General features: G+C 49.8%; 1 protein-coding gene across 1 annotated transcript; it reads left to right on the plus strand.

Moving 5' to 3' along the window:
• Positions 1-3277: 3277 nt before the first annotated feature.
• LOC103820227 (eosinophil peroxidase) lies at positions 3278-21964 on the plus strand. The gene is given in 15 exon segments (XM_009094872.4): positions 3278-3350; positions 4560-4650; positions 5755-5930; positions 7837-7957; positions 10235-10364; positions 11386-11515; positions 11518-11579; positions 12845-13149; positions 15092-15272; positions 17085-17331; positions 17744-17788; positions 17791-17910; positions 19901-20141; positions 21705-21834; positions 21836-21964. Coding segments are annotated over 15 exon segments (2181 nt in total).
• Positions 21965-23158: the final 1194 nt, after the last annotated feature.

Below are 23158 nucleotides of genomic sequence, written 5' to 3' on the forward strand. Positions count from 1 at the left end.
GGACCTGGAGCTGCTAGAACGAGTCCATAGAAGGCCGTGGAGCTGCTCCTGGCCTGAAGCCCCTCTGCTCTAGAGCCAGGCTGGGAGAGTTGGGGTCGTTCACCTGGAGAAGGCTCCAGGGAGAACTCAGAGCCCCTTGCAGGGCCTGAAGGCACTCCAGGAGATTGAAGAGGGACTTTGGATAGGGGTGTGGAGTGACAGGACAAGGGGGAATAGCTTCCCACTGCCAGAGGGCAGGGATGGATGGGATACTGGGGAGAAATTGTTCCCTGTGAGGAAGAAATGGCTTCCCTGGCACAGGGTGCCCAGAGCAGCTTTGGCTGTCCGAGCCCTGGCAGTGTCCAAAGCCAGGTTAGACAGGGCTTGGAGCAGCCTGGGATGGTGCAAGGTTTCCCTACCAAAGGCAGGGAGTAGAACAAGATGGTCTCTAAGGTCTGTCCCAAGCCCAGCCCTTCTGTGATTCTCTTAATTAAGTTCCTCATTGTGAAACACATTTCCCAGCCCTGACATGCACTAACTGTCCATAGCCTTTGAAACATCCTCATCCTCCTCCCCTATCTGGGGCTGACACAGCAAGGGAGGGACTCAAAGCTTTGCAAATCCACGGCTCTTGTGCAAATCCCTTTGCACAAGAGCCGTGCTGTGATCTCTGTTGTGCAAACTGCTGGTTCTGGAGCTGGTTCTGCTGCTGGAGCTAGAGCTAGAGCTGGAGTTGGTGCTGAAGTTGGGACCTCAGGCAGACGTTCTGCTTCTGTCTCACACTGAAAGGGGTGGGCTGGAGACCTCTTGAGTCTCTTGGGTTAGGGTCACCCTGAAGGCTCAGGGTCTCATTCAAGGAAGCATTATCCCCAGGGCTGAAGGCCCCACCTGTGCTCTGGGTCCTGTCCTAGCACTTTACCACTATCCTGGTTTTTTTCCTACATCTGTTGGGAATTTTCTTGGCAGTACCACTTGCCATTGCCTCTTGTCCCATCCCTGCATACTGAACAGCTCTCTCTGCTCTGCAGCCCTTTCATGAGACAGTCAAAGTCAAGAGTAAGGCTTCCAGAGCCTTCTTCCCTCCAGGCTGACCAAACCCAGCTTTCTGCTGGGCTCAGGTGGACTCCCTCCAGTTTGTCAAAACCAGTCTGCAAACAGGACCAGCCTCACTGGACCTCCCTGCAAGATTTGTAATTTGTATTGTGTTTGTCTTTAAAATATTAAAGCACCAGGACCATCATCAGTTCATGGCTCCACTTACAAGGAGGCAGCTTTGGGTATGGGGGTGGTGGATTCCAGCTTTGGGGATGGGCACACCTGCAGAGTCACTGCCAGAGGCACTGCACCACCTGTACCATTCTACAGCCGCTGTGGGTCCTGGGGTGTCCATGCAGGACAGAGTCAAAGTGAAGATCTTCATCCAACCAGCCCTGGGGAGCCCTGGCTGGAACTCAGTTGCTCCCAGTCTTTTGCTGCTGATCCAAGAAGTTCTGATCCATGAGGGAAAACACAACTGCAATGTGCAGTGAGGGGGAGCTGAGGAGCAGTTCCTCTGCCTCCCCATGTACTTCCATGCTCAAACACATCCCTCACTGATCCAGCACTATCCCTCTGCCCTGTCAGCATTTGTCCATCAGATGCTTTTGCTCTGGGACAGGGAGAGGGGCTTTGGCCCACGGGAGAGGAGATGCTTTGCCAGCTGAGCTCCTGGTGCACCAGCACTTTGGGCAGACCAGATTCTCCAGACCAGCAGCTGGAGGATGATGCCTGTTCAAACCATCATCCCAGTGCCTTCTCCTGTGCAGGAAGAAGGAGCAGCTCTCGTGGACCCCCAGGGGATGTGGGGCAGAGCACGTCAGGAGGTGGAATGGAGGGGTTCTGGGCACTGCAGGTGTCTCCAGGAGTAGAGGTGAAAGCCTTGCTTTGACCTTTAAAAGCGGCAGAGGATGAAGAGCACCACGGGGGAGGAACCTTGTCCCTGGAAGACACCCCCAGAAGGGCTCAAGACTCTCAAACCACCATGAAGTGGTCATATCTCCACCTTCAAAAATCCAGGGAAAGCTCCGGCGAAGCATCAGGCGAGCAAAGGAGCCTCCCCGCCGGGCACAGAGTGGGAGGTGAGGTGAGGTGAGCGCTGGACTGGCCTGGCCCCCAGGCCAGGGGCGTGCCCCGGACAGCCCCGCTGATAACGCCGGGCCGATAAAAGCGGGCGCGGAGGGGTCGCGGGCCAGGAGGAGGTTGCGTATCACAGGTGAGAACCTGGCCCGGGCACAGGCGCTTTTCTCTTGTGGAGAGTTTGTTTCTCTGCCAGGGGTGGGACTGGAGAGCTGAGGCTGAGTTTGGGGCTGAGCACTGAGGTTCCCGCTGCTTCCACCCTCGCTGGCGCCTGGAGCGCGGCGCTGCTGCTGCCGGGGCTGCTCCGCAGAGACGGGGCCGAGCCGGCATTTTGGGGTGCCTTTGGGGCAGCTTCGCGGTGGGTGCTCAGCCCACAGCTCTGGGCTCATTCTGGGAGCTGACTGCTTGGAGCAGCCTTGGGAGGTGAGTGGGTCAGCTTTGGGAAAAACATCCGAAAGATCTATTAAATGTCCATTAAATACTTCCTACTCTTTCCACAGCCCATGTTAAAGGAACAGCTAGGTAACAACTGAATAAATTCCTATTAAAACACAAATATAAATGCTGTATTGTATAATTATGGGGATAGAGTGATACCCAGCTCATGGTTGGCTTCACTCTGGCTCTATTGAGGAACACAAACAGTTCACTCATAGTGATTTTTGTAACAACATTTCCTCCAAATTTTTGGTGTAACTTTTATTCTGAATATCCTCAATCCCAGGCTAATCAGGAATAAAGAGAATACAGTCCTTATTTGTTTTTATGTAATGTTGTGTGTGGCATGACTATTTGCAAGGAGGACTCTTGGAATTTAAAGGCAGAGAAACAGAGGTGTACAGGACCTGCCGCGCTATCCTGGCTCTTCCCTCTTCCCCACCAGCTCTTCCCTTGCACACTCTGGGTGCTGTGCTGGCAGCAGGTTCTGGTTTCTTTGTGTTGTCCCCGAAGTCCCAAGCAGCACATTCCCAGTTCCCACCAGGACTGGCAGTCCCTGGGACAGGAGGCTGCTCCTTTTCCACATGGCACTGGCAGGAGCTCTGAGGCAGTGCACTCCCTCCTGGAAGCGTTGCATTGGGCAGGGGATGCTCCATGAGCTCCCTTGCCATCCTCCGCCTTGGCACAGACCTTCCTGATGCATCCATATGTTCTTGGTCATCTTCACTTACATTTCTTTGCATGGATGAAGGCAGAAACCTTCCTGGGGCTGCTGGTGATCCTCAGCCTGTTCCAGCCATCTGTATCCTCTTCCTATGGTATTGTCCTTTCTCAGGCTTTGCAGATCAGGGGATTTTCTGAGGGGGGAAGATCAAGCTATGTCTGGAAGAGACTGTCATTCAGCAGCACGGCTCTGAAAAGGTGCCAGAAGGGGCACAGTTTGTACCTCCTGTGGCACCAATCTTGGCTCTTTCAGGTTTTGACTACTTCACATCCTGCCTGATTCCTTAAAATCAGGTAGAGGAGATCAGTTCCCAGCACTGGTCCATGCCCATGGAACCAGGATCTCCCTCCCTGTGCCAGCACCTTGAGAGAGCTACCAGGGCCTGTGGAGTGTAGGGATGAGGCAGTCACTCCACCTCCAGCCCTGAATCACTGCTCCAAAATATATGGAGACCTCCATCGGTTAATTTACAATGTCAAATCCTTATGAAAAGCACATGCCTGGCTTTTAATTTGTCTCAAATGGCAGTCCAGGCAATAATTTTTCTCATCAGAATTGTCCAAGAGGTGAGCTCTGGGCTGATCTGGGAAGATATTTAAAAGAAACTGGGGAGATTTGGTAGATATGTATCCCTTTGTGCTATTTTCTGAAGTTTTCCTCTTTCCCAGAAACTGTAGGAAAGTGCTGTCACTCAGAGAAGCCCTCAGGGCCTGTTCCCTTCCTTTCTGTGACCCACAGTCAGCAGATGATGGAGATGAAATTCATTTTGGGAGCTCCCCCCAGGGCAGGAAGGGGGGCAGTGAAAATGGCAGGTGGTTTCAGGAAGGACTCGGGAAAGAGGTGGGGAAATCAGGCTGCTTAGAGAACCAGAGAATCCCAGAACAGTTTGGATTGTAAGGGAGCTTAGAGTTCATCCCATTCCACCCCCTGCCATGGGCAGAACACTTTTCACTATTCCAGGTTGCTCCAAGTCCCATCCAGCCTGGCCTTGGGCACTGCCAGGGATGGGACAGCCACAGCTGCTCTGGGCACCCTGTTCAAATGCTCTGCTGTGAAAAGGCAGCACAGATGGTGCCTGCACCTCTCACTGTTTGGGGCTGTTTGAAGCTTCCACTGATGGAGGGATTCTCTTCATGCCCAGGACAGACTCTCAAACTCCTCATAGGAATATATTTGTATGCAGATCTCTGGAGAGTGAGCAGCACTTGCCTCCAGCACTGCTGTGTCCAATTCCCAGGTGGAGGAGGCACAGGGATGCTCCCTGCCGGCACCCTCACCTCCGCTCTTCCCTTTCCCTGCTCAGATGTGCCGCTGGAGCTGTCAGACACATCCCTGCTGAGCAGCGTGGCCGAGACCCGGCAGCTGATGGATGCCGCCTACAAGCGCACATGGGAGCCATGAGAGCTGGGCTGGGTGTGGCGCGTCCCCTGTCCCCTGTCTCCTGCCTCTGTGCCTGTCCCCTGTCCCCAGTTTGTGTCCCCTATCCCTGTTTGTTCCCTGTCCCCTGTCCCTGTCCACTGTCCCTGACCCTGTCTCTGTCCCCTGTCCCTGTCCCTGTCATCTCCTGCAGCTTCCCCCACCTCTCCTCCTCCCCGCAGCACAGGGACAGCAGCACGGGGAGCTCTGGGAGCACAGTCGGCTCTCATCCAGCTTTGGCTGCTCACCCTGAGTTTACACCAGTCTATGGGGTCGCCGGGAACTGTGGCTCCTCTGCCTCAGTTTTCAAAGAATCACAGAATCCTGGACTGGTTTGGGTTGGAAGAGATCTCAAAGCTCATTTTGTTCCAGCCCCTGCCATGGGCAGGGACACCTTCCACTATCTCAGGGTGCTCCAAGCTCCATCCAGCCTGGCCTTGCACACTTCCAGCTCCTCTTGGCACCCTGCGCCAGGGCCTCCCACCTTCACAGATGCACCTGATGCTATTGCTGGGCTATGTTGCACCCCTCAGGGTGCTCTGAACAGGAGCCCTGAGTTGAGACCAGCACAGGCTCCTGCTTATTTCCAGTGCTTCCCTCCAATGGGTGCAGCAAACAGCTGGATGCTGCAGTGAGGACATTTTGTGGTGCTCCCAGCCATGCTTTGGGAGTATCCAGCTTCCTACCAGCCCATCCCTGCCCTCCACCAGCAGCCACACTCTGAATCCCCTCCCTGGCTTGGGGACTCCTCCAGCTGAGAGGCGACTCCAGTAGCTTTAGGACAGGGTGGTCTGATGAGGCCTCTGGACAGTGAGAGATACTGATGATCTGGATAAGAGCTGAGTGAGGTTTGGTGCCTCATGGATGTTATTTGCCTTCTGGCAGGTGGAGCTGGGCAGTTTCAGGGACTCCCTTCCTGCAAGTCTCTCTGCTGCTCTGTGGAGGGTGCTAGGAGCAGCCCTGGCCTCTCGCAGTGACTCTCTCCAGCAGTTCAGACTTACGACATGCTGTGCCTGATACTCAGGTGTGCAACTGCAGCATTCCCTGCTCCATTTCAGACTTTGGTTTCCTGTCCCTTGCAGCATAAAGAAGAACCTGCAGAACAATGCCTTGACCCCAGCAGAACTCCTGAGTTATTTCAAGCAGCCAGTGGGGGGGACACGAGAGGCTGTCCAGGCAGCGGATTATCTGCAGACCACCTTGAGCCTGCTCAAAGAGAAGCTGAGATGGGCTGTGAGGGGGGACTTCAACGTCACAGGTAGGATCCTCCTTGCTGAGAGGAAGGCAGAGGAGGAAGATACAGGGCTTGGTCACTGGGGCTTGGGAGGAGCAAAGGAAAGGGGGTTGGGGTGGGCTGTGACAAATCTTTCCCATGCGGCTGCAGTGAAGCAAAGCTGAGTTATTTTTCTGCGCTCTTACTCCATCTTAAATATTATTTGGGGGTTTCTCAGTTAGTGGAAGTGTTTTGTGCACTTCCCTGGTTCCTTCTGCTGTATGGAGGTTCAAGTTCCAATGGGTCAAAGCTTGGAAGGCTTTGGTAGATATTCTGCTGCTTGAGTAGGGAATGAGCAAACCCAGAGATGACTCCCAGCAGCTTGGCCCCAAGGAGGGCAGTTCTTCAGCCAGACCTCAGACATCACTGAAGTCACATCACAGACATGACACTGTCCAAAGAGAGAATGGGGGGATGTGAGAGGACATTTCAGCGTGTGTCTGGAGGAACAACATCCTCTGTGAGATGGAGTCAGGCAAGGCCAGGCTGCTGAGAGGAGACAAATCAGGGCCCGTAAAAAGAACAGCTCAGGGACACATATACATATGAACTCATGGGGATCATGGTATGTTTTGGGTGGGAAGGGACCTCAAAGCCCATCCAGTGCCACCCCTGCCATGGGCAGGGAAACCTTCCTCTGTTCCAGGCTGCTCCAAGCCTCATCTAGCCTGGCCTCACTTTACCAACATTACAGTAAAGCACTGGCAGGATAAGGCACATCATGGGGTGCTCTGGCTTTGCTCGGGGACAGGATGAGTTGTACGGTGATGGCAGAACTGGCTGTGCAGAGCTCCAGCCTCTCCATCCAGGACCAATGCTCCAGTACCACTACAGACCCTGAGAGGGCCACCTGGCTGCCACCTCCTACCACCTGCCCAGTGGCTTTTTAAACCATGCTGTAACCCAGACTGTTGGTGGCAGCAGTGACCAGGAAACCTCAGAGGGCTGGGATGTGGAGTGAGCAGCAAGAGCAAAGAAGGAGCATCTTTCCTGTGGAGATAGACTGGGAGAGCTGAGGGTCAGCCTGGAGAAGAGAAAGCTCTGGGGAGACATTAGAGCGCCTTCCAGTGCCTAAAAGGGCTTATAAAAAAAGAGGGAGGAACTTTTTACATGGGTAGTTAATGACAGGAAAAGAGGAAATGGCTTTAAATTAAAAGAGGAGAGATTTGGATTATATGTTAGAAAGAAATTGCTGGCTGGGAGTGTGCTGAGGCCTTGGCACAGGTTGTCCAGAGAAGCTGTGACTGCTCCTTGGAAGTGTCCAAGGCCAGGCTGGTGCAACTTGGGAAAGTGTCCCTACCCTTCCCAAGGGAAGGGGGTTAGAGCAAGATGGTCTTTAAGGTCTCTCCAACCCAAACCATTCCATGATTCTGTGATTCTGTAAGACTTTTCTTGTTAAACTCTGCCACTTAACTTCCCTTCAAGGGAAATGTGCACAGCAAAACACAATGCCCTCGGTGAGCCCAGCCTCAGGATGGTTCTTTTCCCGGCAGCTCTGAGCAGGGGTGACACACACTTCTTCCGAGGGGAAAAACTTGTAACAGCCCCTAGGATAGCTGTGGCTGCATTTTATGGTGGAGATAAAAAGGGAGAGGAGAGGAAATGCCAATACTAGAAAACCATTCTGCTGCTGCAAGAGCCTATCATGTGATTATAAATAAGACCTGACCATAGCTTTGCTGTGTTTGCTAATTTCCAAACCAGCAAAAGCATCTGCTGCTCAAAGAGCATCCTTGGCATGTCTTCAAGCAGGAGGAGTTAAATGACAGCACATTGTGGTTGTGCAGATGATGCTAGGTACAGGTACTAGGTACAGGAAAACTTTTTCATGATCAAACAAGCAGGGCCATTGTGTTCCTGCATGTCTTTTTTCTCCCTTATTCCTTGCCAGACTTGCTGACTCCAGCTCAGGTGGAGGTGATTTTCAAGGCCACTGTATGTGACCAGCAGGATAAGAAAATAAATTGTGCATCTTCTGGCTACAGAACCATTACTGGAGAGTGCAACAACAGGTGAGGGGCTGTGTCAGCAGGAGGATGGATGGATGGATGGATGGATGGATGGATGGATGGATGGATGGATGGATGGATGGATGGATGGGACAGAAGGAGAAGAAATGGACTCAAGTTGCACCAGGGGAGGCTCAGGTTGGACATCAAGAGGAATTTCTCCCTGGAAAGGGTGGTCAGGTATTGGAATTGCCCAGGGGGCTGGTGGCGTCCCCATTCCTGGAGGTGTCCAAGGAAGGACTGCATGTGGCACTGAGTGATCTGGACTGGTGGTTAACCTAAATTATTCTATGGATGGATGTCGAGCATCCTCCATAAGTAAAACTAGGCCCACTTCCCCAGGGAAGATTCACACAGGCACCTTGTTTTAGAGTTTCACACTCCACAGTATTTCCTAGTAACGTGTGGAGCTGTTGATTCCAGTCCTGTTTGGAAGGTTCCTGGTGTTGTACCTGAACCAGCTCTTTGCCAAAACAGGAGGAGCTCCATGCTGGGGACAGATTCTTTGTCTGGCCCTGCCCGTTGGCAGGGTCTCCAAGGGCTTCTGACCTAAATCCATACTGGGCATGATCTAGCCATGTCTTTGTCCCACACTGTGTGGGAGGAAATCTGGGCATATAGGCTGGGAGAGCATCTCCTGCCCCTCCCATGGCTGGAATGGGGAATGTGGTGACATGGGAAATTGCTGAGCATGGGGTGTTTTATAGGGACAGTTCAGAAACATTCCCTGTAAAAACAGAGCTGGGAAGCTCCTGGGAGCAGTTGAGGCCGAGGAAGGAGCTCAGCCAGCTCTTCCTGCTCCAGGGTGCTTTAGCCTTCAGGAGATTGTATAAGAACAAAGGAGAGACCTTCCTGCCTCCTTCCACTTCAGGGGGCGATGTGGGCTCTGGGATAAGGACAGGTCCATTACACATGATCCAGACCTGAGGCCCTGGGGAAGGTGGGCTCAGCTGTGCTCTGTTTCTCCACTGCCTGGGGCAGTGCTACACCCCCTGTGGGTGAGAGGCCACCACAGAACACACTTTGGATGTGCACTCTAAAGAAAGTATGTTAGTACTCTGATTAAGGATTTAATGGTGTATTTGTCCTGGTTTAGTGCAAATTTGGGAGAGAACCTCTGAAGGGGCTCCTCTAGAAAGCAGATTCAAGCTGCCCCTCCCCCAGACAGTTCGGGAAAATATTTCCTTGGAGAAGAGTGGAAAAAAATTTAATTTAACAGGCAAAGCATTCACGAGCACAAAAAAAAGGAACAAAATTAAACAATAAAACCCCTTGCTGCTCCAAAAGAGATGACAAACTGAGAAAATCCCCTCCCCGGGATGGAGCTCAGCTCACTCAGTCACTTATCAGTCCCTCCGGTACTGGAAATGTCGTGGGCCAGGCCTGGCCTGGTGGGCCACAGGTGGGAGCTGCAGGTGCTCTGCTGGGTGTTCAGTCCAGAGCAGGTTTAAACAGTTCTAAGGAAAAAGAAAAACTACAGTCCAGAGAACTTCTCTGCCTCAGCGAGCTAAAAACTAACTAAAAAGCAAAGGAAAGCTCTGTCCCACTGTCTCTCTGCGCGGCAGACAACGCAGTCCGGGAGCAGGAATGTGGAGGAGTGAGTGCAGCATCTGAAAACAAACTGCACGCTTCTTCTCTCCCCACCACTTCTCTCCCCACCACCAATCTTAAAGGTGCAAAACTTATTTCTGGGCTAAACAGATTAATGGGGATACGAGCATCATGAAATCACTCTAGGACATCTAATCAAACTACAGTCATAGAGTCACAGAATTGTTTGCGTGGGAAGTGATTTTGAAAAGGTTTAAAGGCCATCTAGTCCAACCCCCTGCAATGGGCAGGGACATCTTCATTAATGACCTTCAAAAAATCACCCAGCACAGTAACCTCACAGTCCAAATCCCCCAATTTATGTTCAAGACCATAGGTAATTCCATCCCAAAGCTCTTCCCCTTTTCCATGGTGTTCAGCTTCCAACTTTGTTTTCCAACCACAGTCTGAGGGCCTTTTTTCAGGCTGGATGACATCAGGGGCACTTGAGGTCTTGCCTAGGAGAGGCTGAGAATTGGGGCAGATTACTGAAGGTCTTTTCCAACCTAAACAATTCTATGATTATTGTTGTTGTTGTTATTAATCCTTAGGTTTACTGAGGTTTACTCAAACCTATAGAGCTGCAACAGTTCCCCAACCATGGCGTGCTCCCATTCAAAGGTCCATGTTTCTCCATATCCACAAGCTCTTGGCTCCAACTGTTTGCTGTTTTTCCATTGCCTCTGACAGGAGGAACCCATCCCTAGGAGCTTCCAACAGAGCCCTGGCCAGGTGGCTGCCAGCGGAATATGAGGATGGCGTGTCCGTGCCCTGTGGGTGGACGGAAGGAAGGTGTTTCTCTGGATTCCTCCTTCCCCTGGTAATGTTTGTAACAGTCTCAGAACACAGTGTTAGGCCTAGGGATTGTCAGTTCTAGGACTGACTGCAGGCATCAAAGGGCTCATCCACTAGCTGGAATTGAGGATCAGGTTAGAGGGGCTTAAATTCACCAGCTTCAGGGTGATGGTCTGAGAATATCCAGGGGGTCTATTAGAAATGCTTTCTAAGTCCCATGCCTTCAGGAAAAGCAAAGGAAAATTAATCTGATTGCTGCAGAATCACAGGAGGAATATAGAATTATACAATATCTTCTTTTAAACTGAGTGCATTTAAGCCAAATTATTTTACTTACCTTTTTTTATTTGGTCTGTGGCAGTTGTTTCCTGAAAAGCAATTATGCCAGAGGATAAAGTGAGTCAGGGAATCCCCAGAACAAAAAATGTATGATCAAAGGTGCTATGTGGGGGTCCCTGGATGGGTGAAGTGCAGGGGTTGTGGCTCTTGTGGCACCTGGATGTGACCGGGGACACTGTGAGGTGGCTTCTGGTTGCTTGAGTTTGGTGCAACAACAGCTCTGATGAGGAGGAGCTGGGGTTGTGTTCATGGATTTCTTGTACTTCCTAACCTTCCTCCACAGCACTGTGTCCACTTTTTCTGTAGTAATACATGGAGGTGGGAGAACTGTGATCAATGAGGAAGGGATGAGAAGGGAGGAGGACTTCCAGATAATTTCCAGAAATTCCCTGGGGCTATTTTTTCTACACTTCTATTAAAAAAAGTTCTTTTAGTCTCCCTTTCGCAGGCTTGCTTAGCTATTTCCCTAAGTCCATCCAGGGACAGCATTGGCCTGGAGGTTCAGAATCCTGCCTAGAGCCAGAGCAGCACTCTGCTCAGTGAAGGGCACTTGGTGATGGTGACACCTTCCTGCACAGACAGATTTGGGGTTTTTTGTCTGCAAAGCACAAGAAGTGCCCTGGGAATTTTTCTGACGACCCCGCAACTGGGTGCACCCATTCACGCATGTCATTTCTCCCCAGAGTGTTCTGCTTCCACCCCCACAGGTCCGACAAGCGTCCAACAAGATTGTCCGCTTCCCCCTGGAGCAGCTGTGGATGGACCAGCAGAGATCCCTCATGTTCATGTGGTGGGGCCAGTCTATTGACCATGACCTGGATTTCAGCCCAGAGTCCCCTTCAGTGGCAGGACAGACTGTGACACCAGCTGTGCCAAGGAGCCTCCCTGCTTTCCCATCCAGGTACAGGCAGCCTCCTCCTCCTTCTTCCAGGGCAGGAAGGGAGAGGGCATCTGCTTTCCAACCAGGAGATGTTGGTGGCTCTCATGCTCCTTGGCCATGGAAGAATATCCTCCCAGAAGAGGCCAAGGAGGTCAGAGCACTCTGTGTGGTGGCAGTGCTGTGTTCCAGGGGCAGTCCCTGGGTTCAGGCACAGGCACAGTCTTTGCCAGGTTTCCAGGCATTTGGCCATCTCCTTCAGAAATGTGATTTTTCTTTGGAGCTGTTGTGCAAAGGTAGCATGGGTGATGCCTGGAAAACAGGAAATGTCACAGACAGGCACTGGGGAGTGTCAATACCACAGAAAATCCACGGGACTTAAGTACTCTTTGCACGGGAAAAGGGAGTGCTGAGATCTTCCAGCAGTACCTGTGGCATTTTCAGGAGTCACATCCTGGTCCCTGCTCCAGTAGATCACAGAATCACATAATCATTCGGGTTGGAAAAGCCCTCCAGGATCATCCAGTCCAAGCTGTGCCCCATCCCCACCTTGTCCCCAGCCCAGAGCTCTGAGTGCCACGTCCATGACTTCCTTGGGCACTTCCAGGGATGGGCACTCCAAACCTCCCTGGGCAGCCCCTGCCAGTGCCTGAGCACCCTTTCCATGGGGAAATTCCTCCTGATGTCCAACCTGCCCCTCCCCAGGCCCAGCCTGAGGCCGTTCCCTCTCCTCCTGTTCCTGTTCCTGTTCCCTGGAGCACAGCCTGACCCCCCCAGCTGTCCCCTCCTGGCAGGAGTTGTGCAGAGCCACAAGGGCCCCCCTGAGCCTCCTTTTCTCCAAATCATATCCATGTCCCTCCAGCAGCCCTGCCCTCCCACCTTTGAAGTTCTGCTGCAGCTCTGGCTCCCACATGTCTTCCTAATTCCTCTCAAGAAAAACTATGATGGGATGGAACATCACTGAGTGTTTCCCTGACACACATTTGAGAGTGCTGGAAGGAAGGGTCACAAATTCTGGATGACAATTCTCTATGGTGTAGATATGGAGATAAGAAAACTGACTGTTAAAGATGCAATCCAATATATTTATTTTCAGGGAAAAGACTTTAGGAATCTATAGGACTTTAGGCTCCAGGCTATTTTGGACTTGGGCTCCTAGAGCAGCATCTCTGCTGTCAATCTGACCCTTCATCTCAAGATTTATGCTGAAGGCTTATGCCCTGTGAGAGGGCTCCTGCCTGGCTCCATCTCCGGAGCCACTGATGAATTTTCCTTTTCTCTATCTGCAGATCCCACCCAACGAACCCCGAATCACCAACAGGAGGGATTGCCTCCCTTTCTTCCGCTCAGCTGCCGCCTGCCAGCGGGGCAGGGCGGTGCAGGAGCAGATCAACGCGCTCACCTCGTTCCTGGATGGCAGAGAGGCGGCCATGGCCCAGCGGCTGTGGGACCGGAACAGCCAGAAGGGGCTCCTGGCTGTGAACCACAACTTCACTGACAGGGGCAGGGAGTACATGCCTTTCGGCCCCATGAGGAAGGAGCCCTGCCTGAAGGCCAGCGGGGCAGCTCGAATCCCTTGTTTTCTTGCAAGTGAGTTGGGTGCTTTCACCTCAAACCTGGAATCTGGAGCAGACAGTTCTACCAGCTCCAGCTCACTTCTTTAGTTGTTTGTTTTTCTTATTTAAATAGAAAATGGAATGGAGCAAATCATGAAGGACTGAGACAGTCTGTGCTAAGTAGGAGGAAGGTCTTCACCCTCTCCAAGTCTTGTTTGTGAGGATAAACCTGGAGTGAAGGTGTCTCATCCATGCTCAGCAGCTCTGGTGTAGGGCCCAGAGTAACCTAGGAACCAGTGACATGATGGAGTCAAGCAGGCATAGCAGTGGCAGCATGGCCTGGAGGCAATGGCTGGTGTGTACTTGTCCTTCCATGGCTGTCTCTATCCCAGTGGGATGGGAACAGATGTACAACTACTGTGCTGGGTCACAGCAGGAAACATTTGCATGTCCCCGCTGCAATTTGAGAGGAGCTCGGATCCCAGCTGGAATGAGTATGAGGCCAAGACTAGACCAAGGTGGCCTTTTAAGGTGTGTTCCCAGCACTGTGAAGGCTGAGGGAGTACTGGGAGTGCTTTCCATAAAACTGTGGGACCACAGAGAGGGATGCTTCTGATACACCTCATAAATTAGTGTCTCTCTGGCCTATTTCTTTTGGAGAGCAGGACATCCCACTGACTCCTGCTGGCACTGGCCACACCAGGCTGCTTGTGGCAGTGCTGGAGAAAGCTTCAGGGCACAACAGATCTCATCAGCTGTGGAGCTGCTTTCTATTCCCTTGGCCCCTTTCATATCTGGCCAAAGTTCCTCTGAACATCCCCATGGTCCTTGGAATCCATCAGCTCTCTCCATGAAAGCTCATGGTGTTTCACACTCCCTCCTGCTCCCCCAGTTCTGTGCAGATCTCTCCTTGGTGAGGACCACACAGGACCTGTGGCCAAAGGCAGGTACTCAGTGAGAAGCAGAGTGGGCAGGAGCATCAGATAATTCCCAGGAGGGGCTTCTGGCCCCTGCAGACTCTTAGCAAGGAGCAGTTCCTGTTCCATGGCTGGAACAGACCCATCAGTTCTTTTATGGGAAAGCTTATCAGTTCAGGCTGCTTCGGAAGCGCCTTTGAAAATTCAAGTGTCTTGTTTGTGACTTTTCCGGTCCCTGAGAACTGGGGGAGTTTTACATGTGCAGTTTCCTCCAAGGGCTCAATGTTTCCCCCCAGAGCTCTGTTGGAAGCTCTGGCTGGATGCATTCTGTTCAGGGAAACCTCACAGTGCTGCATTTGTTCCTCCTTCCGCAGTCCCTCACAGGCAGCCTTTGAGAGTGGATGAAAAGGGCTCTGTGCCAAGTGCAGGAGCAAATGCCTCTATTTGCTGTGGGACAAGGGGACTAAATGCAACATATTTACTTTTCTCTGAGTGCTTGCCTATGCTCTCATCACCTGCTTGCTCTTGCGTTTCCTGCCGCAGATGTTTGAAGAAGGATTTGAGATTTTTCTGTGATGCTGTTTGTTATTTATTCCTCCAAGTTGACTCATTTTGCTTTTCCTTTTACTCCCCAGAAAGCCTGTTTGTGACTGTCACCTTGCTTTGGCCACAGTTTCAGCTGGTTTGAGGGAGACCTGCTGAGTTTCAGAGTTTCCTTGGCCATTTTGACTTCCCTTTGCCCATTTGCATTTCTCTCTTGAGCTGTGAGACTAAACATCTCTGATATGGGAACCTGGAGAACACCTACGTGTATTTAACTTTTTAAGTTAGTGCTACTAGCCCTTCACTGAAGCCTTCCCCACCTCTCTGTGATTCTCAGCACAGCCAGGACAGCACCTAGCTTTTGTTGCCTCAGCAGAAATTCAGCTTTTGCCAGGTGCTGTCCAATCCTTGGTTTCCCTCTCCTCCTCTGTGTATCTTACTCACTTTCTTCACAACATAAATATTGAGACATCTAAAAATTCCTCTGTGAGTGCTTCCCAATGTGACTTTCCCACTCCAGTGTCATGTGTGCCCCTCCCCGTGACACCCGTGCCAGTAAGATGCTAGGGCTGGCCTGTATGCACACGCTCTTCCTGCAGGAGCACAACTGTCTGGTTGGGAAGCTGAGGAGCCTCAATCCCCACTGGAATGATGAGAGGCTCTACCAGGAGGCACAAAAGGTCCTGGGAGCCATGATCCAGGTACCAGCCATCATCCCACCTGTTCCTGGCTCTGCCTGCAGTCTCACAGGATTCACATGTTATATTTTGCTAGAGCAGGGTGGCCAAAGGGTGCAGCATTCTGGGGTGAAAGGACCAAATTCTTTCCTCCAGCCCCTTTTGACCAAAGCAAAATCACAGAGATACCTGAAATGACAAGCACAGAGGGGTCCCCCTGAATGTTCGATGTACCTCTACTGTTGAATTTACAAAATGCTTGATGAGGTTTTTAATGGCACATTTTTGGTTGAGGAACAGACAGAAAAGTCAGAGGAAAAGCTTTTCTAACCGGTGTTTTGTACCTGATAAAAATGGTCCTGAAAATTTGGATTAAAGTTCCTCGGATTGTGAATCCTCTCCTCTCAATGATTCCCTGCCCATGGCAGGGAATGATCTTAAAGGTCCTTTCCAACCCAAACCATTCCGGGATTCTATGAAGAAGCCCCTTGTGCTGGTGGAGCCAGTCACGGTGTCTCCTTGAGACAGGGCTGCACCCTTTGGCCACCCCACACAAGCTTGACTAGCTTGACACACTACCCCATCCCTGAATGGGATCCTGGGGTCACACAAGCACCTCTGTGATTGGGAGGGACCTCCCAAAGTCTCTTATCCAGCCTCCAGTTTCGAGCAGGAGTGGCCTCAAAGCCAGATGAGGTTTCACAGCTAGCAGGAAAGCCTGGATCCTATGAGAGAAAGGGACATGGGGTTTCCAAAGGCATTGCACCTCCTTTGAAGCCTGTCTTCTGAGCTGGTTCAACAAAAATAAAAAGCAGGAATGTCGCCGACATGTTTTATGAAAAATCCTTTACTTAGGATTTTCTCCTCTTGAGAGCTGAGAGGCCTCAAGAACAAATTGTAAACCATTCTTATTTGTTGTTGTGGAATGCAACGGGGGGAGTTTGTGATTAGCCCCGTCAAACTGTTTCTAATTAAGAACTTATCACAAAACACTTGTCTGACTGATTTCAGTCTGAGAAGACTTTTTGTTTACACATTCTATTCTATTCTTAACTTAGCCTTGTAGTGAAATCCTTCTCTCTATTCTTTTAGTATAGTTTTTATATATTATATATCATATAATAATAAATCAAACCTTCTGATACATAGAGTCAACTTTGTCGTCTCTTCCCTCATCCTGAGACCCCTGAAAACAAAGTAACACAGGAATATCAAAATGTTTATGTTTTTATGCTGTCCATTTAAATACTATTGTATTGTTGGAAAAAAAACCCAACAAAACATGTTGGGCAAGGCAAACACTCAAAGGATTGTCCAAGAAGCATAATCTCCATCATTGTGTTTATATCAATGGTTTCATCTTCATGCAGTATTCAGACAATCAATCCATTTTCTCCTACTGACACAGATTTTGATTTTTCTTTTTTAAATTATATTGGGCTGCCTCCTCAATATCCCAGAGAGACATGAGAGCAGGACTGGAAATCTCTGCTGTGGGAGGACTGAGGGAGCTGCCTGTGGGTGGTGCTACCCCCATTATCTGCTGATGTTATCTTTGCTATCTGAGGCACGAAGGGTGCAGTTCTGCCTGCCTGATGGGAGTGGTGCAGTTACAAGGAGCCAATATTTGGGAGGATTTTGCAGGCTTTTATCTTCACAAAATCACAGAACCAATTAGATTATAAAAGACTTCTGATATCATTGAGTCCAACCTATTATTATGTTGCTCTGACCTGCCAGAGTGTTGTGGCAGAGAGAACATGAAAATCAATTTTGCTTCCACAGAAACTGATGGCCAAGACATTAACAGTTCACCCTTTCCTTGTTTACCCCTAGATCATAACCTACAGGGACTACCTGTCTCTCCTGTTGGGATGCAGGTTCCACAGGCTCATTCCTCGCTGCCGGGGCTACAATGAGTCTATGGATTCTCGGATATCCAATGTCTTCGCCTTGGCTTTTCGCTCTGCTCATGCCTCTGTCCCTCCAACTGTTGGCCGCTTAGATGAATATTACAGACCCATAACTCCTGAAATTCAGCTCAGAACCTCCTTCTTTGCTGTCTGGAGAATCATTCAAGAAGGTAAATCCTTTTCTGCAGTGTGAGTTTATTTCATTCGTCCTTTCTGCCCTCTCTGGATGAACACCTGCTTCAGCCAAATTCAAAAGTGTTTTGTGTTCAAGGTATTAAATGGCCTTTATACCAGCCAGAGTTGTCCCAACAGAGCTGTCCCCTCTAGATGAGGGCAGCCCATCATGTTCCAAAGTGGTCTGATCACTGATTGCTGTGGCCTCCAAGAACATTATTCAAAGTATTTTCTTCCTAATTCTTTAAGTGCAGGGAAATTAATTCTTATGTAGTAGAAGCTTATAATTAAATACGAGCTGTGCTCACCTCTCTGGGGCCTCTTAGCCACACACTGTCCTCCCTGCACTGCTCACATGTCCCTGCATCAGGTGGAATTGATCCGAGTTTCCCTGTGCCACCTCTGCAGGTGGGATTGATCCCTATCTCCGGAGCCTCATGGCTGACCAGGCCAAGTGATGACACAGCAGCAAATAGTGGTGGGCGAGCTCTGGGACCGGCTCTTTGAGGAGGTTGAGAGGATTGGGTTTGATTTAGCTGCACTCAACATGCAGCGCGGGTGAGATCGTGGCCTTCCAGGAGGTAAGTCAGCTGTGGGAGCAGAGCTTACAAAGAAAAACAAGTGGAAATCAGGCATTTTTGTGATTAAACATTGAGAAGCTTCTCCAGCCTATGCTTGGCTGAAATTACTCAGGAGATGGATTCAGTGATCCTTATGTATCTCTCCCAATGCAGGATATTCAGTGATTCTATGATGCTCTTTCTCAAACTTTTTCCTTGTTTCTGAACAACCACAGGTAAGTGGATGGAGGTTGAGCACTGAAGGCAAAGCCTGGCTGAAGCTGCATGAGAGACATGGAGGCAGAAGAACACAGGGCATTGCACAGACCGGAGCTTGGTGTTCAGTGACTGATTTGTTTCTGTTGTCCAAGTGAAAAAAAAAGGTAAAATAGTTCAGCAATAAGTTTGCAGGAGTGGAATTAGGGCTGTAAGTCCCCTGCGACTTCTCTGCAATCATCTGTAGGGTCCAGCCCAGCCACGCTTGACTGGAAGAGCAGATTCCAATATGTAAAGAAAATCTCATCATAATTTCTTTACTGAATCTGTGTGCCAGAGAGAAAAACAGCCAAACGTGTCAGAACCACTCTCCGGGCTCTTCAAGGTGCAAAACCATTGTAATGGCATTGCAAGATGGTCTTGAGAAATAGATTGTTGATAGCACTTCAGAGCTGGCTCCTGAGTGGGTCCTTGCACAACAGTGTCATTATGCTGAGGTTAGAACCCAGAACTGCTGTGTCAGCAACATCTTGAGAGATGCAATAGGGCTCCTTTTTGAAACTGGGATGAAAACTGAGCTGGATCCATGGGTTTTAATCCCAGTCAGAGGCTTTGCAGTACATCCAGGGGCATCATCAACTCACAGGATTGCTCTGCCTTAGCCACAACATAAAGCTGTGATTTTTCTATGCTTTATTGGGGAACACCATCATATGCAGACCTGATCAGAACCACAAATCCTGGGTTTCCAGACCTGACAAGGTGGGAGTTACATGTATTTCTAGTGAATTTGGGTTTAGCTTTAGGTATCAACCCACCTATGAGTGCTGTACTCCCTTATATTAGACATCCACAAAGGTGTTGGTGGCATAGCAAGGTCAAAAACCCTCCCTAATTAATTTTCTGATTTAGCAAATTCTCAGTGTCCTGGAATTGTTTGATAGTGGTCTCATCTAGGCACCATATGATGTGTCTTTTCCTCCCAATGCTCCCTGTTTTTTAGACATAAGACAGTAGGTTTGGAATGGATATCAGGAAAAAAATTTCCTGTGAGGTTGGTGAGGCCCTGGTACAGGTTGCCCAGAGAAGCTGTGGCTGCCCCATCCCTGCAAGTGCTCAAGGCCAGGCTGAACGGGGCTTGGAGCACCCTAGGATAGAGGAAGGTGTCCCTGCTCATGGCAGGTGGAATGAGATGAACTTTATTAGCCCTTCCAATCCAAATTGTTCCATGATTCCATGACATCCTGCTTACAGCAGGGGTGTTTGCTGCAGCATAATCTCATCTCCTCCACTAAGATGCAGAATTAAGCACCAGTTGTGGCACAGTGAATTTTCGGCTGTTTACAGTCCAGAAAAATTAGTCCAGTTGGCAGAGTCTGGTGGCTGAAGTAACTTGGGCTGTGAGGAGTGGGTGGTTTGTCCCCAAGGCTGGACAGCTGTGGAGAAGAACTTGGTCGTTCTCCCGTTGTACAGAGAGAGGGGCCATCAACATCTTGTCCAGGTTCGCTTTCAATGAAGGCAGCATCATCTGCATCCCTGCTGAGTGGAGCAGAACATTGCTGGAAGGTGGTGGTACAACTCCCACCTGCAGATACATGGCTCTCCAAAACAGGCCGGGGGAGCCGGCTCTGGAGGAGTGGGAAGGCAGTAGCATTAACAGAAATATAGAAAAATGTTTTAAACATTTTGGTGCCTTGCTGGTGTCCCAGCTTTGAGAAGAAGAGGGAAAAATCTTTCCAGGAGGGGGTAGTGCATCACTGCTCTAGCTGCTCTGACATTCAACTACTTGCTGGTTACAACTCCTGGAGAAAATTCTGTGGGCTCTCACAGCCCTCTGGAGTGAAGTCACTTGGGCACGTGTTGGGGAATTGAAACCAGGCAAGGAAATTCCTGAAGATCTATGGGACACCAAAGAGTATTGACATCTGGATTGGGGCCCTTGCAGAGCCCTTTGTGAAAGGAGGCCGAGTGGGGCCTCCTATGGCCTGTCTCATTGGCACACAGTTCAGGAACATTCGTGATGGGGACAGGTAGGAGGGGAGCTGGGTATCCCAACCCCAGAGTACAGGGAGTCTGGAGTTTATGCAGATTTCTTCATGCAGATCTGAAAACTACAGATCCAACTCCAGTTGTTTGTTGCTTTTTTTTTTTTTTCAGTACTCCTTCAAAAGTTTCATTCTCTTTGTCGTCATGTACTTATTCCCTGTCCTATGGTTGAAATCCTGGGCTGAGATCCCTTCCCAGCAAAGTGATATCTCACTATTACTTCTTCCCTCCCCCAGTTCTGAACTGGAACCCTCTGCTCTGACATGTGGCAGTGCTTGGTCTTTGCTTGTGATGGATGTGGTGTGTTGGGGTTTTCTTGTCAGCCAAAATCACTTCAGTAGTGCTGAGGTTTCAACACACCTGAATTCCTCCTCCTCCTCCTTGAGGTTGCTCAGGGGCTTCAGGTGCAGCAGTGAGTTACATTCCCCATTTTAAGCTGGATTTCTGAAGCAAGATCCCTGTGCCTGCCAGCAATATTGCCTGAAAATAGGATCACAACCCATGTTTCTGGGAAACAGTTCTGCTGAGAAAGACTTAGGATGAGCTCAAGCTCCAGGATGAGGAGATTAGGGTCAAACAGTCTGTTACACGTCTAAAAATCCTGTTCTTATGGCAGGAAACAAACCCTTTTCAAAAAAATTGAGTAATTACAGGGCTTTTTCCAACGTGGCACTCATTTGGCTGTAACCACAGCCTGTGCACAGTCTGTGCAGCCTTTCCTATTAGAAAGAGGGTACCTGTGCCTCATCTGAGGCACCTGTCCATGGCCAAAAGTAAAGCAAGATAGTTGTGGGAATCCTTAAAATCAGAGGGTTTTGGGAGAGCTGCAAAAGGCAGGCCTCAGAAACAGCAGAACTGTGATTAGAGCTAGGCAGTAGCCATAAGATCTGTCAGCAGAAAAATTATAGAAGAAGTAGAAAAGTACAGACAAATGGAACAGTGGTCTGGATATTAACGCTTGTCTAGAATAACTCCCTAAGCTGCAGAAAAGTTTTTCAAGTGAGATGTTAGGAAGTTCTAAGCTTAATAATGGAGCTATGTACATTGTGTTTTAAGATATACAAGCAGGTCTTTTATTCAAAACAAGCAAGCATTGTTTTAACCGAAGGTTCGTGTGCTTATAGTGGTTGGATGCAACCACTGTCAATATGCTTTTGCTTTGTGTGCGTGGCCAAAAAACCTTTAAAATGAGTTGTAACATTAAGTTCTTTGTCTGCTGCCTGGGACGTGAACTGCTGGCATCTTCCCACTGTCATAACCATGGAATGAGACTTATGCTGGAAAATACAACAGCTTGAGACACCTTGATTTGTACACAGACCCTGGCCGGCGAGAAATGGTACCCATGTGAGGATCAAACTCAAAACCTTCAGATTGTGAGACTAACAATTATCCAGTTGTCGAGTCAGGGCTCTTGATTTAAATAATAGAAATTCATATTTGTTCTTGGCAGAAGAAATTAGTGTTAATGGGAATTAATATTGTGTAAGTTGTCAATGTGAAGAAGGCAGAAGACAAAAATCTGGTGTGTCTTCTTTCTCCTTCAGGTTTTGGTGGCAGAACCCTGGGGTTTTCACTCCTTGCCAGTGCTGTTCACTGGCCAAAATCTCCTTGTCACGAATAATATGTGACAATACCCACATCACTAAAGTATCAAGGAATATCTTCCAGGCTAATAGATTACCCCCATGGCTTTGTGAGCTGCAGTCAGATCCCAAAGCTGGACCTCAGACCGTGGAAGTCAAAGAGCACGGAGGAGCAAGGTATGATCTGTAAACTGCAGCAGGTCCTGCCTGCAGACCCCTGAGAAAGCCAGACCCTGTAGTTTAAAACTGAGCTGCCTAACATGGAGCTGGACCTGTGTGCCAGATCCAGCTTTAGATGCTCCAGTTCACTAGGTGTAGTTTGAGTGGCTCCTACAAAATGTGGATTTTCTGGTAGAGCAAGCCATGTGCCCTATTCTGGGGATTTTTTCTAACAAGGAAAGGCTGAGGGAGCTGGGGCTGCTCAGCCTGCAGAGGAGCCCCAGCTGAGAGGGGCCCTCAGCCCTGAGTGTCCCTGTCTGTTCCTGTCTGTCCATGGGTGTCCCTGTGTGCAGGGAGGGGCAGAGCAGGGCCCAGGCTCTGTCCCTGGGCAGGGACTGAGCCCAGAACTGCCCCTGCCCAGGAGGCACAACTCCTGCCCTGGGCAGTGCCCAGCCCTGAACAAGCTGCCCAGGGAGGGGCTGGAGTCTCCCTCAGCAGGGATACTGCAGAGCCCTGTGCACACAATGCTGTGCCCTGTGCTCTGGGATGGCCCTGCCTGAGCAGGGAGGTGGCACCAGGGACCCTCTGGGCTCCCTTCCAGCCTGAATCGTTGTGGAATTCTGGGATTTTTTTCTGATTAATAGAAAAAAATCCATTTAGTTCTTCAGTATTGATGCCAGGGTTTACTCCATGGGAAACAATGCCCAGACTGGGAAGGGTGCTCTCTCTGTCTGTCTGTCAAGATGCAGTTTATCAGCACATCCTTGTAAGGCCAAAAACAACTCAGCATTTGAAAATTAATTCCCAGTCTATGGAAGGGTTTCTGGTTTTGATTTCTGCTTGTACAGTTGTCACCTATTTTTACACTATTTCTCTCACCTGCCTTCAAGATTTGTAAAATTCTTAAGATCTAACTCCTTCCAAAATACTCCCTGAAATCCCTGGGAAGTAGATGTAGGGAAGAATGGCTCTAACTGGAGAAGGGCAAGCTGTTCCAGTGTATTTTCCAAACAAAACATCCTTCCTTCCCCCTGAAAGTCAGGTCCTGCCACACTTTCACAATACCAGGTTTTGATCCCTCCTTTCCAGCCTAACCTGTGGAAATAAATCCCACAAGGTATCAGGGAGATATGGCAGGTTCTTATCTATTAACACAATGCTTTTTATCGCCTCTAGAAAAAGATTCTGGTGACTTTAAATGCTGAATGTTGAGGATTTCCCAGATGTTCAGACTTGGGAAGCTGCTGTGGTTGATT

Source organism: Serinus canaria, chromosome 19 (genome assembly GCF_022539315.1).
Source record: "Serinus canaria isolate serCan28SL12 chromosome 19, serCan2020, whole genome shotgun sequence".
In the NCBI taxonomy this organism is placed as follows: Eukaryota; Metazoa; Chordata; class Aves; order Passeriformes; family Fringillidae; genus Serinus; species Serinus canaria.